Source organism: Arvicanthis niloticus, chromosome 16 (assembly GCF_011762505.2).
Source record: "Arvicanthis niloticus isolate mArvNil1 chromosome 16, mArvNil1.pat.X, whole genome shotgun sequence".
NCBI lineage: Eukaryota > Metazoa > Chordata > Mammalia > Rodentia > Muridae > Arvicanthis > Arvicanthis niloticus.
Window position 1 is genome coordinate 6,530,882 of NC_047673.1, and position 16,086 is coordinate 6,546,967.

A 16,086-nucleotide genomic window follows, 5' to 3' on the forward strand; every position below is an offset into this window, starting at 1 on the left:
GGGCGGGCGGGGGGTGCGCGCGGGCGGCCGCCGCGTCTTTCTTCTCCGGTGATGTCATCGGGCGACGGCGGCCGCGGCCGGGGGGCGGCGGCGGGGGCGGTGCCGGGCGCCCGCAGGTTCCTGCGCCGCTAATGAAAAGGCACTTGACAGCGGGCCAGGGCGCGCGCGAGCCCGCGGAGCCGAGCGGGACCTGCTGGGCCGGCCGGGCCAATCGCCGGCGCGCGGCCGCCCATGGGCGCGGAGGCGGCGGGGGCGCGGGTGGCCGCGGCCCGGGCCGCTCCGAGGTGATCGCGCGCGGCGCCCCCTCTGTGCGCGCAGCCCGAGCCGCCGCAGCGATGAATTCTGCCGAGCAGACCGTTACGTGGCTCATCACCCTGGGCGTGCTGGAGTCGCCCAAGAAAACCATCTCGGATCCCGAGGTCTTCTTGCAGGCGTCGCTCAAGGACGGGGTGGTCCTATGCCGGCTGCTGGAGCGCCTGCTGCCCGGGTCCATCGAGAAAGTAAGTGGCAATGGCGCGGTCTTCGGGTGGGTCCCTGGCCCGGGCGGGCGGCGGGGCGCGCGGGAGCACCTGGCGCGCGCCGGCTCGGGGCCCGCGCGCCCTCCTTTGTGCGCGGACCCGGCGGCGCGCTAGGCGCGGGGACCGGCGGCGGGAGTTTGGGGCGCCATTGTGTGCGGGGCGCCGGGAAAGGGACCCGCCCTGAGAGCACAGACAGCGGAGGGGGCCGCGGTGACGCTCGGGGCCGGCTCGGGGTCACGAGAAGGAGAGTTGGCTACGCCGGCGGCTTTGGTGTTCTGCTCCACCCTAACGTGAAGTTGGGAGGTCTGCTTCGCCCCTCGCCGACACCGATCAGAAAACGTCGTCTCTGTGCCGCGCAGCTTTCTGCGATGGCTTTGTTTGAAAGGTTTTCGTCGCTGGCTTTGCAGTTTCACCCTTGCGTTGAATGGAGCGGTGGCTGGGCATGTTTAAAGGATGCAGCCAAAGCCAAGGGAGGGCCGAGCTGTGAAATGACTTACTGCTTTCCCTACCAAGGGATTCCTCACTCATCCAAGCCTGCAGAACAGCGCGCACCGGGTGTTGAAGTCCCCGGCTTCTTTGGGGATGGTTCGGAATTTTCATCTTCACTGCCTGCTAGATTTGGAGCAGTCTGCTTGCTGCTGCTGGCTGCTGGCTCCCTGGTGCTGCAGTGTGAACCTTGACCGCAGCTCTGGGTGACCAAAGTTTGTTTTCATCTGCAAGCTAACTGAGCAGGCCGGGTCAGGGGTTGGGAGCACTTCTAAGAACAGCCAGCTTTTATAGGTCAAAAAATACTTAAGTCCTTTGTCCAAGATCATGCCAATATGCAGTTTACAAGAAAACTTAAGATCCTTAGTAACTTAAAAGGTGTTAAATACAGAAATGGAAGTGTCCCATAATTAGCAAGAAGTAGCACACGCACGCACACGCACGCACGCACACGCATATGTGCACGCACGCACACATGCACAGGCCCCAGGCAGGACAATTTGTTAATGTGTATTAAGTGACCTGAAAAAGCAGAGGTTCTCGTTTTATTCATAAATTGGCGTGCTGCAGAAAACATTTCACGTGGACTCCGCATGCGTACCACAGATTTTAGGTATTTTCCCGGAACATTATTATGAAAACAACATGCATCTTAGAAGGACTAACTGATGTGGAAAACACTGCTTATAAATGGGGCAGATCAATAAAGTTAGAGTTTAAGATGGGACAGCTAAAGAGCAGGGTCTGACTTTCCAGGCACCGAGAAAAGCAGGCTGTCATCCGGCCACTGGTGATGATAAAAGACAGATGTTTGAATGAAACACAAGCTAAGGTTCTCCAAAACAGGCTTAAAGAAAACCCTGTTTCATTTCTGAGGAGCTGTGAAAAGATTCCTGTACTGTGTCAACGGACATGTCCCCATCTGTGTGCATGTCTCGTGACATGTTTGCAGCATCGATATGATTGATATGAACTTCAAAATTCATATTCTGTTTTAAATTCTAGAAAGATTTCCCGAGGAAGCTGCAGCGGCTCTTTCATCTCTGACACAACAGAGAGGGATTGAAAATAAATGGCCCCCAAACACTCTGAAACTACAGTTGAGTGGGAATCTCTAGGGTTGGTGGTGTTTTGTCCTTCTTCGGGAAGGATGGTAGTCCCTTGGCTCTTGGGTGAGGGGCAGTTGTGGGGAGTAAACCATCAGCCACTGTCAGAAATACTGGATTCTACGAGTTTGCATCTGCCATGAAGTCATCCGCACGTAGCAATGCCTGCATGTAATCACATTTGTCTCAGAGCACATGTGTGGGGCAGCTTTTGCTTAGATGGTAGAATGCAAGAGAAAGGCCCCCTCTCCTTAAAAAGGAAATGCCTGGAAACTGGAGCTGAACTTTTGTGGGGCACACACAAAGGGTCTTAGCTGGACCCATTGCTACGTGGACAGGCTGACACTGGCGGGTTGTGAGCAGCGTAGGACTTCCCTTTTGCAAGTTCATAAGTTTAAAATGGAGTTCAGGCCTGGGAACGAGTGCTGAATGAAGGCTTCCCATGTGTCTTTTATTAAGAGCACGTCCTGTTCTGTTTCACAATGGGGTTGGCTAGCGGGGACGGGGCATTCCTTGAGCTCCAGCTCAGGCAAAGAAAATGGTGGGTCAGTGTCCCTTTCCCGAGCCTCTGCGTTTGCTCTTCTCTTTAGAGAGACTGGCGGTAAGAGGTTCTGCTCACTGCTGTGTGCCACAGCTCTCCATTGCAGGAAAGAGGGAAGCTGGGACTGGCAAGTCTTCCCAGCTCTGCCGATCAAGGTCTTGCCCTTTGATTGTTCTAGGGAGAGCCAGGCCCTGATAGGGTCCTACATCCTATTGCCCCCTCTTCTGATCTCAAACCTGCCCTAGCCATCATGTCCCTGAGCCCTTGGCAGCACCAGCCTGGCGAAAACCCCCGCTCCAGACAATTCTAGGTTATTTTGTCAAAGGAGGCACACCCTAGATGCAGGAATATTAGAGGATAGAAAACCACCCAGCGTAATCTATGCTAAAATGCTGTTTTAATTTTACTCATGAACGCAGTGTATGAAGTTTCTCAGTTGCCATGAAAACCTCTGGGAACTTTGTTCCTATTGTGTGTCCCCGAGTGGGCCAGGGGAGCCGTGTGCAGCCCACGTGACATTCTCTGTGGGAGACATGGGGTCACCGGGATTTGGGAATGTGACTGAAATCAGGGGTCCTCCTGTCTTGTGGTCTGGAGGTCAGAAGTTTGTGATCAAGGTGTGGCGTGTGCTTCCAGCATGTGCTGGGACTCTTGCCCAGGCTTTTCTCACACGGCCGGGGATCCCTAAGTTTGTGGAAACACAACTGTTTATATGAGGCTCTCACTCTGGCCAAATCTACTACAAATCTACATACAGGTACCCTACCCGGTATGAGGGCATCTCCCCAATTACATCCAGATTGGCCATTACCAGATAAACCCACATTCTGAGGTCCCCGGGGTCTGGGACCCCCATGTGAGAATTTTGTGGAACGTAGTCCAATCACAGTCGATCTCAGTCAAGTTATTAAGAACTTTCTTACCTACTTGACATTGTGGAGGTAACTTTTGGTAATTTTTTTAATTATCAAAAAACAATTTTTAGCCGGGCAGTGGTGGTGCAGGCCTTTAATCCCAGCACTTGGGAGGCAGAGACAGGCAGATTTCTGAGTTTGAAGCCAGCCTGGTCTACAGAATGAGTTCCAGGACACCCAGGGCTATACAGAGAAACCCTGTCTCTAAAAATTTAAAAAAAAAAAACTGAAACAATTTTTAAATTTAAATATACTCTAATCATATTCTTTCTCTCTCCCGAGTCCTTCTAGATCCTCACCTCCAACTTAAAGATCTTTCTCCAAAAACAGAAACAAATACCCAGCACAACAACCACACCCCCCAATAAACTAAGAAAGCAAAATTAATCAATACCCCAAAGGGGGGGGGGAACCCCACCACACTGTAACTAAATAAAAGCACACAATAAAGCTGTATATGTTGGTCAGCTACTCCTGAACATGAGGTCTGCTCTAGTGGTCGATATATCCAGTGTCACTCCACTGGCGAAAACTGGTTTCCCCTCTCCCTGCAGGTATAAATGGCAGCTCAGTTGTTAACCTTTACCCTAGTGGCTAGGTTTTCATTAATTCATTCATTCACTTAAAAATATATAAAACAAAATAGGATTATAATAAGATAAAACAAAAGCCGTCGTGTCAAAGTTGGACAAGAAAAATCAACAGAAGGAAAAGAACCCCATGTCAGAGCCCCGCCCACTCCAGCACTCAGGAGTCCCATGAAGAGGAAACTGAAAGCTGTAATATAGAAATAGAGGAAGGACCTGGTGTAGGCTGTACAGGCTCTGTGCATGCTGCCACAGTCTCTCTGAGTTCATTTGAGCTTTGCTCATGTTGATCCAGGGGACCGTGTTTTCTTGGTGTCCCCCATTCCCCGTCCTCCCCACTTCTTTGGCGTCTTCTTCTGCAGGGTTCCCTGAATCCTGAGAAGGAGAGGGATTTGATGGAGATGTCCCATTTAGAGATGAGTGTTCCAAAGTCTTTGCATAATGTCTGGATGACGGTCTCTGTATTTGTTCCCTTCTGCTGCAGGAGGAAGCTTCTCTAGTGTTGGTTGAATAAGGAACTGATCTATGAATATAACAGAAATATCAGAAAGGCAGGAGTTACTTTATCTGTTGCTACACTTCTCTCTCTCTCTCTTTTTGACCAGTATTATTTGCTTTTACCCTAGGTCTCTGGGATATCTAGTCTCAGGTTCTTTGTAAACTAAACAGTGTTTGGTTTGAGTTCCATCTCATGGAGTGGACCTTAGATCAGATCAGCTATTGGTTGGTTACACCCGTAAGCCGTGTGCCACCATTGCCCTAGCGTATCTTGCAGGCAGTGCAACATTGTGGAGAAAGGGTTTGAGCTGGCTTGTTCACATAGCTCTTTGGTAGCATGCAGAATACCTTCATGCACCAGAGACTCTGGAACTGAGGGCGAAGGCTTTATGGAGGCACCAGCTCGGTGTCTTAAATAGCAGGCTCTTCTTAAGAGGTTAGATCAAGAGGAAGCACAGCTAAATGCAAGAACAGTGTGAGGCAGAAAGACAGATGTTGTTGGGGGAGATGGACATCTGGGTGGTCTGGACTGACCTTCCTGACACGTGACTTGGGCTGTGTGTGCTTCACATTCCCGCAGCAGCCATGGAAAACCTCTCAAGGGTTTGCTATCTCACTTGATGCAAGACTCAGTTTGAGTCAGTCTTGGCAGCCGATAGGAAGAGATAGGTTAGCTCCCTTGGGATGGGAAGAGAAAGAGTCTCTGTGGCACGTGGGAAGACAATAGAAACGCCCACTCAAGAATGGCACTCTCTCTGGGCCTGGGCACTGAGCAGCACATGCTCAGTGGTGGCTGTGGTGACAGGGTTAATGACTTAATCACTCAGAGCAGGTTGTGTAGGATGAGGAGCACAGTGGCTCTCATGAAGACGGGGAGCACAGCAGCTCTCATGGAGAGAGGGAGCACGGAGGCTCTCATGATGAAGTGAAAGGGAGCACGGCAGCTCTCATAGAGACAGGGAGCATAGCGGCTCTCATGATGAAGTGAAAGGGAGCACGGCAGCTCTCATAGAGACAGGGAGCATAGCAGCTCTCATGAAGACAGGGAACATAGCGGCTCTCATGAAGATGGGGAGCACAGTGGCTCTCATGGAGACAGGGAGCACAGAGGCTCTCATGAAGATGGGGAGCACAGTGGCTCTCATGGAGACAGGGAGCACGGAGGCTCTCATGATGAAGGGGAGCACGGCAGCTCTCATGAAGATGGAGAGCACAGTGGCTCTCATGAAGATGGGGAGCACAGCGGCTCTCATGGAGACAGGGAGCACAGAGGCTCTCATGAAGATGGGGAGCACAGCGGCTCTCATGAAGATGGGGAGCACAGCGGCTCTCATGAAGATGGGGAGCACAGCGGCTCTCATGAAGATGGGGAGCACAGCGGCTCTCATGGAGACGGGGAGCACGGAGGCTCTCATGAAGATGGGGAGCACAGCGGCTCTCATGAAGATGGAGAGCACAGCGGCTCTCATGAAGATGGGGAGCACAGCGGCTCTCATGAAGATGGGGAGCACAGCGGCTCTCATGAAGATGGGGAGCACAGCGGCTCTCATGAAGATGGGGAGCACAGCGGCTCTCATGAAGATGGGGAGCACAGCGGCTCTCATGAAGATGGGGAGCACAGCGGCTCTCATGAAGATGGAGAGCACAGCGGCTCTCATGAAGATGGGGAGCACAGCGGCTCTCATGAAGATGGGGAGCACAGCGGCTCTCATGGAGACAGGGAGCACGGAGGCTCTCATGAAGATGGGGAGCACAGCGGCTCTCATGGAGACAGGGAGCACGGAGGCTCTCATGATGAAGGGGAGCACGGCAGCTCTCATGAAGATGGGGAGCACAGCGGCTCTCATGATGAAGGGGAGCACAGTGGCTCTCATGAAGGCATGTCAGTTGACTGGTTGTTCATTTGGGAAAGTTAGAAAACAGACTTCACTTAGACCATCATTAATGAGAGCCCAGCCACAGGCGGCCTTGAGTAGAGTCTTGCACACTGAACCTTGCAGTAGTTCACTTTGTTTCCTTTAAAAGCCTGTGACTTCAGGATGCTGCCTTTGCCCAGAACCAGCAAGTACAATGGATGGTTTTGGGTTTCAGGCCTGGAGATGAGTGAACTGGAACTGCCCTGTTGACTTATAAACAAACAAACAATCAACCCCCCCCAACAAAAAAAAAAAAACCCCAACAAAAAAAAAACCCAAACCAAAACATTTAAATTCAGTTTAACTCAGGAACTCTGAAGAGATTTCCTGAGGGCCAGACTGAACACACAGTAGTGTTTATGTTGGGCACGTGTACACGCACATCCACCCAGAGGTGAACAGGCAGCTGAACGTGCATGTGCACATACACAAAACTGTGTGCACACTTGCTGATGTCCGTGTATATACTCTCAGATACACACAAAGATGTTCACACATGGGTACACACAGAAGCACACACAGGTTACATGTTTATGTGCATAAAGGTGCATTTATGTTCACTAGCACACAAGTCTACCCACATAGATGCATAGATGCATGTGCAAACTTAGTACACACAGCAGTACACGTAAATGTATATGTATGAAGGCATATGTGTTCTCACTAGATGTGTGTATGTTCATGTAGATGCACACATGCATATGCACACACATGCAGAGGTGAGCATGCAGCAGCACACACATGTACATATGCACATATGCGTAAGGGTGCATGCATGCTCACCAGGTGTGTATACACTCATGTGGACACATACACATGTGTGCACACAGCCAGCTTGGGACAAGAGAGTGGGAATCATGGCTACCGGTGCCCCTGGGAGTATCACTGAGAGAGTTCTGAGCTTCCTGGGTCTAGCGTGTGCTGTCCTGGTGGGCCCTTCCTTCCGTCATTAGAAGTAACCAGAGCCTTCCTGCTGTACTCTGCCTGCAGGAACTACCCAACTTTCATCAAGGCTAAGAAAGCACCATCCCATAATCACAGAGACTTGCTTACTTCCTCAGTGCATCTTGTGAGGGCTCACTTTGTAGAAGGGGCACTGGCACGGAAGACATCTTCCCTCAGGTCACCCAGCTTCGAAGGTGAAGAGAATCTGCCCGGTCTGAGGGGAGATGAATAGTCACAGCCTTCAGGAACTTGCAACCCAGACTGGAACATCATAGAGTGGCTCAGGTCTGACCTAAGGATTAGATCATGTGGCACTGTCCCTGTTCAGTTAGGGGTCAGGGGAGGGAAGGGCAACGTTGCAGAGGACCATGGCATCATGGCTTCCTCTGCAGTGTGCAAATGGTGGCGGTGGCCTGCTGGGTATACCCTTTGCATGTGGCTCCTCTGCAGCTGGCCGGTGTCAGTCCTCTCAGACTCCCTTTCCCACGGTTACCAGGAGCAGAGCGTAAAATAGACTTGGCTCTGAGTCTGAGCCTCACTGTGAATCCTGGAGCTTGCATGCTGTGTCGGTGGCTACTGAGTTTCTGCACCAAGACATGTGGAGTAGCGTGAGAGTGGGCAATTTATTTCCTCACACACAACTGGTCCCCGTGGAATACAGTGTGAGGCTGGGCAGGGCTGTGTGTCCTATGATGCTTTTAGCTTCTGAACCGGGATTCCATGTAAGATGGAGACTGTCCTGTGTCTGTCACTTACCTAGAGGCAAGTGCTTGCTGTTCCTCTGTGTATGCAACACTTCCATACAAAAGCCAGACACTGCTGGTCCCCAGGTCTCTCATCCCTTCCTGGAGATCTGTTAGACATGGTTCTTGCAGGTCTTCCAGGGCCAGGAGACTCGGATTCATACTGCAGTCCTTTGCTGCATGACTTTAGGTCCCCTGTCTGCCTTCACTGAGTGTCAGTTTTCACAGCCGTTACTGGCAGGAGTGGCTTTTCGGGGCAGCAGAGTGTCCCCAGGGTTAGTGAGAAGACATGCTGGGTGTTGTGGAACTGCTGTTCTGTCCCTGAAGCTAGAAGCTAGGGTGTGACCACAGAACCACCCAGATCCAGAAACAATGCTTTAGTCTTACAAGGGACAGATTCTGTTAACCTTATTTTCTGGGGCGGGGGAGAATGTTGCCTCCCTCCCTTTCCTGGACAGACCACTGTCATCTCAGGGAAGGGCACATGGCTCAGCTCCAGGTCCCTGTACAGCTGCTGGATTCTCAGCTGCTGCGGTTCAGGCTTCCCTGGTGGAGCTTCTTCATGCCGGCTAAAGGCCATAAGTCATGGATGGAGGGGAGACAGGCAGCTATGCCTGTGCCACAGACAGAGGGCTGTGGGCTGCTGTAGCCTCCTGCTGTTCTTCACTGCCAGTCAGCTTAGGAGACTTTGTGTTTTCAGCCTTTGCCCTGAGCTTCGGTGGCCCCCTCAGCCAGGCTGGTGATGCTCACCCACTGTGCTGTGGTCCTGCAGCCAGAGCAGCGCGATGTTCACACAGAACATCCATAGAACCCCTCCCAAATGTACATGTTCCGTTAATCTGGGGAGTGGGGAGGTGGCTCAGTTGGTAGCGTGCTTGCTGTGCACAAAGGAGGACCTGGGTTCTGATCTGCAGCTCTACAGTGAAAACTGGGCATGGTGGCACTTGTCTGTCATCCAAGGTCTGGATGGGGGATGGAGACAGGAGGATCCCTGGAGAGGCCCTCGCTCAATCAGTGAGCTCCTCGGTCAATGAGAAACGCTGTCACAAAAAATAATGACTGAGGACAACACCTAATGTTGACCTCTGACTGACCTCCACATACATGTGTGTGCCTGTACACACACACACACACACACACACACACACACACACACAGAGAGAGAGAGAGAGAGAGAGAGAGAGAGAGAGAGAGAGAGAGAGAGAGAGAGAGAGAGAGAGAGAGAGTTATTCGAGAGAGAGAGAGAGAGAATTATTCAAACATGATATGTTTGTCAGGCTCCTATCACAGGTATGCTAGCACCACACACCGTTGTGTGTTCTGACCACCTCTTCAGGGACTTCATAGGAGACCTGCCACGGTCTTAGATGTGGAGTGTTTGAACCCTCTGTGTCAAGGATGCAGAAGTCCTGCAGCCCAGATGTCCCCTTACACAGTTAGGTTACCCGAGGGGTGGTCACAGAGGATTGTGTACATTGGAAATTTTAGTTTCGGGAGAACTGCTCACGCTAGAGTCTAAGTAAATGGAGCCCACAGGACTGAGCTAGAAGTTGTTCCTGTGTAAAGATCCGGAGGACACTGGCTTGGGTCAAGTAAGGAAGGAGGTGGGGGCTTCAGGAAGTGACCCCAAGTCTCCAGCCTCTCTGACACCACACCTTTTCATTTTAATTATTGTTTCTTATTGAAAATAGGTTCTTCTCTCATACAATACATCCCAGCTTTGCCTCTCCCCCCTCTTCCTAGACCCCACCCCCACCTCCCCTCTACTCCAGATCCACCCCGCCCCACCTCCGTTTCCTCTTCAGAAAAGAACAGGCCTTCAAGAGACAACAACCAAACAGGACAAAACAAGATACAGTAAGACAAAGCAAAAGTCTCATATGGAGACTGGCCAAGGCGGCCCAATAGGAGGACGAGAATCTCAAGAGCAGGCGAAGAGGGAGACGGCCACCTCCGCTGTCGGGAGTTCTAGACTTTTTAGATCAAGGCGACTTTAAGCAGGTCAAGAGGTGGAGCTGATTTCTTCATTGGAACACGAGCCAGTCTAGATGGGACCTGGCCAATGGGAGGGCAGGAATATCTGCTGCTGGCTCTTAGGGGCTACCTTAGGTCTGTGCTCATCTCTGGCCCACTGAGAAGACAAGCCCAGGATGGTGGCTGGTGGCTGGGGGCTAGGGGTTACATAGAGAAGAGCCCAGCAGTCCTCTCCTGGGCCATCCCTGACCGATCAGTCTAGAGCTGGAACATACCTCTCTCTGTCACTCAGCCCGAGTGGACACCTGCGTGTGAGTTAGGCTGTCAAGACTGCCATGAGCTGCAGGCCCAGGAAGTGGCTCAGTTGGTAATATACTTTCCTGGCATGCTTGAAGCCCTGGGGCCCATCCTTAGCACCCCATAAAACTGGGTGTGGAGTGCAAACCTGTAGTTTCAGCAGGAGGAAGGTGGAGGCAGGATGCTCAGAAACTGAAGGTCGTCCTCAGCCACACGGCAAGTGTGAAGCCTGCTTAAGCTGCTGGAGCTCTTTTATCACCACCACCACCAACACCACCACCACCACCATCATCATCATCACCATCATAATAATCATAATTTAAAAATAAAAATTAAAAAACCCCCTTTGGTTAGGAGTACAGATTTTCAGAAAACACTGATTGCCTTTTGAACTCATGACTAAAGAGTGACTTTATCAGTCACATCGAGTAAGAATGTCACAATAATTGTGACAGAAGAGGAGAGGATTGGGAAGCATGCTTCAGATTCGATTGCTTGTGCTGCAGGCTCACAGGAGGAGGGAGAGACTCAGGACACTTCATCCCGGCTGCCCTGATTTCTCCTGAGCCGTCTCCCTGCGGTGTTGAAGAGCTTGCTGTACTTAAGATCTGTGATGTATAATTAATCTCAGGAAACACCACTGCTGGTCACAGGCTTTTCCCACACAGAAACATACTTTCTGGGTACAGTCATTCGAAAACAGGCTCTATTATAGTGTGTGGCCAGAGTGATAGACTCGTGTCAAAGGATGAACTTCCAGACCGTGTCACAGAGGCCGTATTGTCCCTGGACAGGAGAACGGGATTAGCATCTTCAGACACTATCAGCTGCTGACAAGTACGAGGGGTGAGCTTATCATGGACTCGGCCATGCTAAGGCAGCTCTCCCAGAAGCAACCACAGCTTCATCATCACTGGCTCTTGGCCATGAGGTGATGCCTGGGGCAATACCAAGCTGCCCAACACACAGGATGGTTTCCTGCTGTCTGATGGGGCTTCTGCTTGAAGAGATCAGAACTTAGCCCATAGGAAGGAACAAAGGTGAGAAAGACCAGAATGGGTGCATGAGAGAAGCTCGTGGTCCAGCGATACCCAAATGTTAAGATATTTTTGGCACCTGGGAGGTCTTGGATGGCTGCTCCTTGGCTGTCATCATGTCATGGATATATTGAATTGCACCATAATATGGATATCATTTAGAGACGACCATGAGAAAAAGAGAGAGGAAGTCAGAAAGACCGCGAACTTGAACGTTGCTGCAGGAGGGGAGCTTTGCCAGTGGATTCTTTTTTTTTTTGGCAGTTTTTTTTATTGGATATTTTATTTACATTTCAGATGCCATCCCCTTTCCCCATTTCCCCTCCCTAGAAAACCTCTATCCCATGCCCCCTTCTCCTTTTTGCTTTTATACATTTTTTTAAATGTTAACCAATGGCTTTATAAATTTGGCAATGCTCAATATCAATCAGAAGTGTAACCTAATACCCAACCTAGATATATCAACTATCTTTGACTGGCGGAGACATGTGAACATCTGCCTCCATGTCTGGCCCCCTTCTCTCTTTCTCTCTCATCACCTAGCTCCTCCTCTCCTTCTCCTCCTCCTCTCCTTCTCCTCCTCCTCTCCTTACTCCTCACACCTTAGCTCCTCCTACATATCACCCTTCCTGTTAAAATAAAACTTTTCTCTCAAAATACAATTAGAGCATAACTATGCCAATTTATGTCAGTAAGGTGCAAGATAGACCTAATACCCAGCCCATCATTTTGTTGGCTAAGCAGAACCTCTGTCATCTCTCCTATATAAAAGACTTAGTTCTGAACCTGGCTTTTTTTTTTTTTTTTTCTTTGCCAGTGGATTCTACATCTCAGACAAAGTACACAAGTCCCTTGGAAAGGACAGTCGTCCAAACTTACTCAAGAGGAAGCCAATAACCTAAATAGTCCTACACCTAGTCTAGAAATCAGATTTGGAGAGGAAAACACCTCCCGTAAAGAAAATTCCATTTCCCTTTGGTGGGGGGAAATAAAGCCAGTTCTTCATAAAGTCTTCTAAAACTTACAGATAAAGAATATTTCCTACTTTATTCTAAGCAGTGAACCTACCCCAAGGGCAAACTTGACAAAGATATTGTAAGAAGAGATATCCCCAACCTATGACGTTCACGAACTTAGGGGTAAAGCTTAGACTAATTACTCTAGGAGGGGCTGGAGAGATGGTGCAGTGGTTAAGAGCGCTGGTTGTAACTGGAGTCCCAGGAATCTGGTGCTTTCTTCTAGTCTCTATAGGCACTGCATGCACATGGTACACATACATGCAGGCAAACCATGTTTATTAAGAAAATCTATCAGCATTATGTAAAAGTGGTACTATTTTTTACCAAGAAGGACCAGTCTTAAGAGTCATGTTGGTGTCTCTGTTGGAAACCCATTGATATAATTGACTGTGTTAACAATCTACAAGAGAAAAACCACGGGATTGTGTCAATAGATGCAGAGAAGCATCCAGGATTATCCATCATCCATTCCCGAAACATCTTGCCAGCCACTCAGGTGAGGGTGAAAGGTCACCAGCCTGCTGAAGGGGCTGCTGTGGAATCCACCGCCACTGGTGTAAACAGGAGTGAGATGGAGCATCCCCAAGATCAGGGGCAAGACTCGGATGCAACTGTCTCTTCCTCTGCTTAATCTTTCCCTGGATGTCTGAGGATAAAAGAAACCTAAGTACCCATCTGGAAAGGAAGGTAAGATTTCCTTTCTACATAGACACCGCACCATACAATTGTCTATGTAGAAAATTGAGTATGTGCCATAAAATAGCCAGAAGCACTAACAAGTGAGTTTAGCAAAATTTATATATTAAACTCAATTGTATTCCTACAAAATGTATCCAGCAAAATGGTTTGAATCTGAAATAAAAACTGTCGGTTGCTATAGCAAAAGAGGAAAGAAAACAGGAAGAGAGAGAGAGAGAGAGAGAGAGAGAGAGAGAGAGAGAACCTTATTGATAATTCCGAGGAAGAATAGATCCGTCCTCATTGATACTGCCCATGGATGCCACAGTGAGTGGCACAGGACAGTCTCCATCACTTGCTTCTCTGGGGGAATGGGACTTTGACTCATCACACTGGCTGTTCCGTATCTTTGAGTCTCCTTGTGAAAGAAGAAGACATGCATTGCTTTAAAGTCCATGGATGACTGGAATACTTACATTCATGGTTGGGGAGGGGCGTTACTACAGAGAGGCTCCCTGTTCATTTGTGTCTGTCTCACCAGATCTTGCCTGACTGTTTTCTATGTTCCGAGAGCTGTGGGGGTGAGTAACTGGAGAACCGGTGTGAGCTGGCCCTTCTGTGAAGGAGCTATGTGCTCGGACAGCAGGAGACAGATTTCCAAATACGCACAGCAATGGGACCTGGCTGACCCTTGGCAGATGGGACTGAGTGGCTTAGGGAAGACTCTCGCTTCACAATGAGCCCTGGCAGATGGTGGCCATGTAAAGCAGGGGACACATGCACTAGATAGAGGCCCTGCTTGGCCTGGGGCAGGGGTGACCTGGTTCCCTAGACCTGTGCTGGATGATCCAGGCCTGCATCAAAGTGTTCTCTGGGGGATAGAGAGGGAAGACAGCAGAGGCCCTGATGAGCAAGGTGTTTGCAAGGCTTTGAGCCATGATTGGTTAAGTGTTTAGAAAACAACACTCCAGTCATAGGGTAGAAAACACAGGAGAGCTGTTAGGCCTGAGGTGGGGGGCTGCAAAGAGATGAGGGTGGAGTGGGGTGAGAGAGCATCAAGGGAAGACAGTAGTGGCCTTTCCAATCCCTACCTATCTGTGGAAGCTCAGCAGGAGAAGCCATGTGAGCCCTGGCTGCTCTGTGGAGGTCATGAGTATGGTATGGAACATTTGGTAGTGGTGTCTGTGGAGCTGTGAACATCTGGGGGCAGGGGCAATGGTCAGTTATAAATTTGGGAGTGACGGTTTAGAGACAAGACTTTGAGCTGTAGGCAGGTGAGATTCCACAGGGGTGTGTGTGTGTCAGGGAGCGTTATATACTGCAGGTGTGGGAAGGCCTGAGGCCAAGATAGAAATGAATAACAGCCAGTGCCCAGGAGACCAGGAGACCAAGGAACGTGCAGCCATGAGGTTGAGCTCTGTCACTGAAAGACTCGTCACCATGAGGGAAGGATACCTTACCTGTGATGTCAGCAGGCTCAGCAGGACTGGCTCGGCCACCCAGGTTAAAGGCTGCACTTATCTCGATGACCTTGGCCAAGGCTCTGTGCTGAGGGAGATGGGCTGAAGGAGAGAGCCTGGAGCTAGCTGGACATGAGGAACGGAAATGGAGTTACAAAGTGGGGTAGCCTCACTGAGCAAGAGTTCAAATATCCGAATGCCTGCAGAAAGCAGGCGTGGGAACTTACAGTGTTTGTGGCAGACTCAACCAGAAGTCCTGCCATTACAAACCGTATAGGGAATTTGTTAGCAGGAGTGGACCTTCGGATATGCTTTTCTCCATGTAGGAGCTCTAGCAAACCATATTCTGCCCCAGCAGCTCCAGGAGGGTATGTCTACGGTGTGTTTCTCTTGTCTCCTAGCTTATACAGTCTGTTCCTTTTGCTTCCCAGTGAACGAGTCCTTGGGTTGGGTTGAGTCCAGCATGTGCTGTGTTGGTCGTAAACAGTAATGCCCTGAGAACTTCCAAGATGATTACCTTCGGCTCTCGACTATATTTGTGTTGTGTCTTCACTCATTAGGCAGTGGGTGGCTTTTAAGGGAAGGCTGACACTATTCTAAAATGCTGTCTTGTAGTCGACACGTCAGTCTCGGTCTGGGAGACATCAGGCATTTCAGGGATGCCAATGTAGAGTTTCTGCCAAGTTCAGTTTCAAGCTGAGGGTCATTTGTTGTCATTCCACCGCTCTGTGGACTCTCACGCTTTGTTTCTTTTTCTGTGTGGTAAGGGCTCACAGCGTGTCACATACCATGGCAGCCAGGGAGGGAATCGAACCAACGGTTGTTTGTTGGATCAGCACCGCTGAATACCGTGTGATCGATGTGAGCAAGTCTCTCAGGGATTATTTTTCCAACCTGAAGTATTAAAACCAGCTTGATTCACCCCAGTTCAGCTCCATTTTCGTGACTGGGGAAGCAAACACATTGAATTTTGCTCCTTACTGCCTTCTCTTACGAGACCCTGAGGAGAGTTCTTGGGAGTCACAGTGGCCATGGCAGAGGTGTCTCATTACTGAGCTGTACGCAGAAAATGTCTGGGCTGGCTGGCTCGCCCTCTCCTCTCCACAGAGGTGGCACAGCATATTAAAATGTTAACAGTCTCCCGTATTGCTTGGGAATCAGGGGTTTGGAGCCTCTTCACTTAGCATGGCCCTTCTATTGCCTTTGGTCCAGGTACTTTTTGGGTGAGAGTCACCATAATGGCTCAGGAAATCATCAACTGTTGACTTTCATCTACATGTTTCCAGATCTCACGGGCTTGGGCCAGTCCTGACAACCGGCATTCTTACCCGGGTCTGAGAGAAAGCTGACGCTCTGGGGGCTCTCAG

At 50.2% G+C, this 16,086-nt stretch overlaps 1 protein-coding gene across 3 annotated transcripts in view; it reads left to right on the top strand.

The window, feature by feature from the left end:
- Window positions 1-207: 207 nt before the first annotated feature.
- Window positions 208-16,086, top strand: part of Arhgef7 (Rho guanine nucleotide exchange factor 7) — a 108,540-nt gene continuing 92,661 nt past the window's right edge. The window contains exon 1 of one of the 3 annotated variants that reach the window (XM_076913810.1): window positions 208-500. In XM_076913810.1, coding sequence (XP_076769925.1) covers window positions 336-500 — 165 coding nt within the window. In that variant the 5' untranslated portion in view covers window positions 208-335. The remainder of the gene's footprint in view (window positions 501-16,086) is intronic. The other 2 variants (XM_034520038.2, XM_034520039.2) reach the window with 2 other exon arrangements.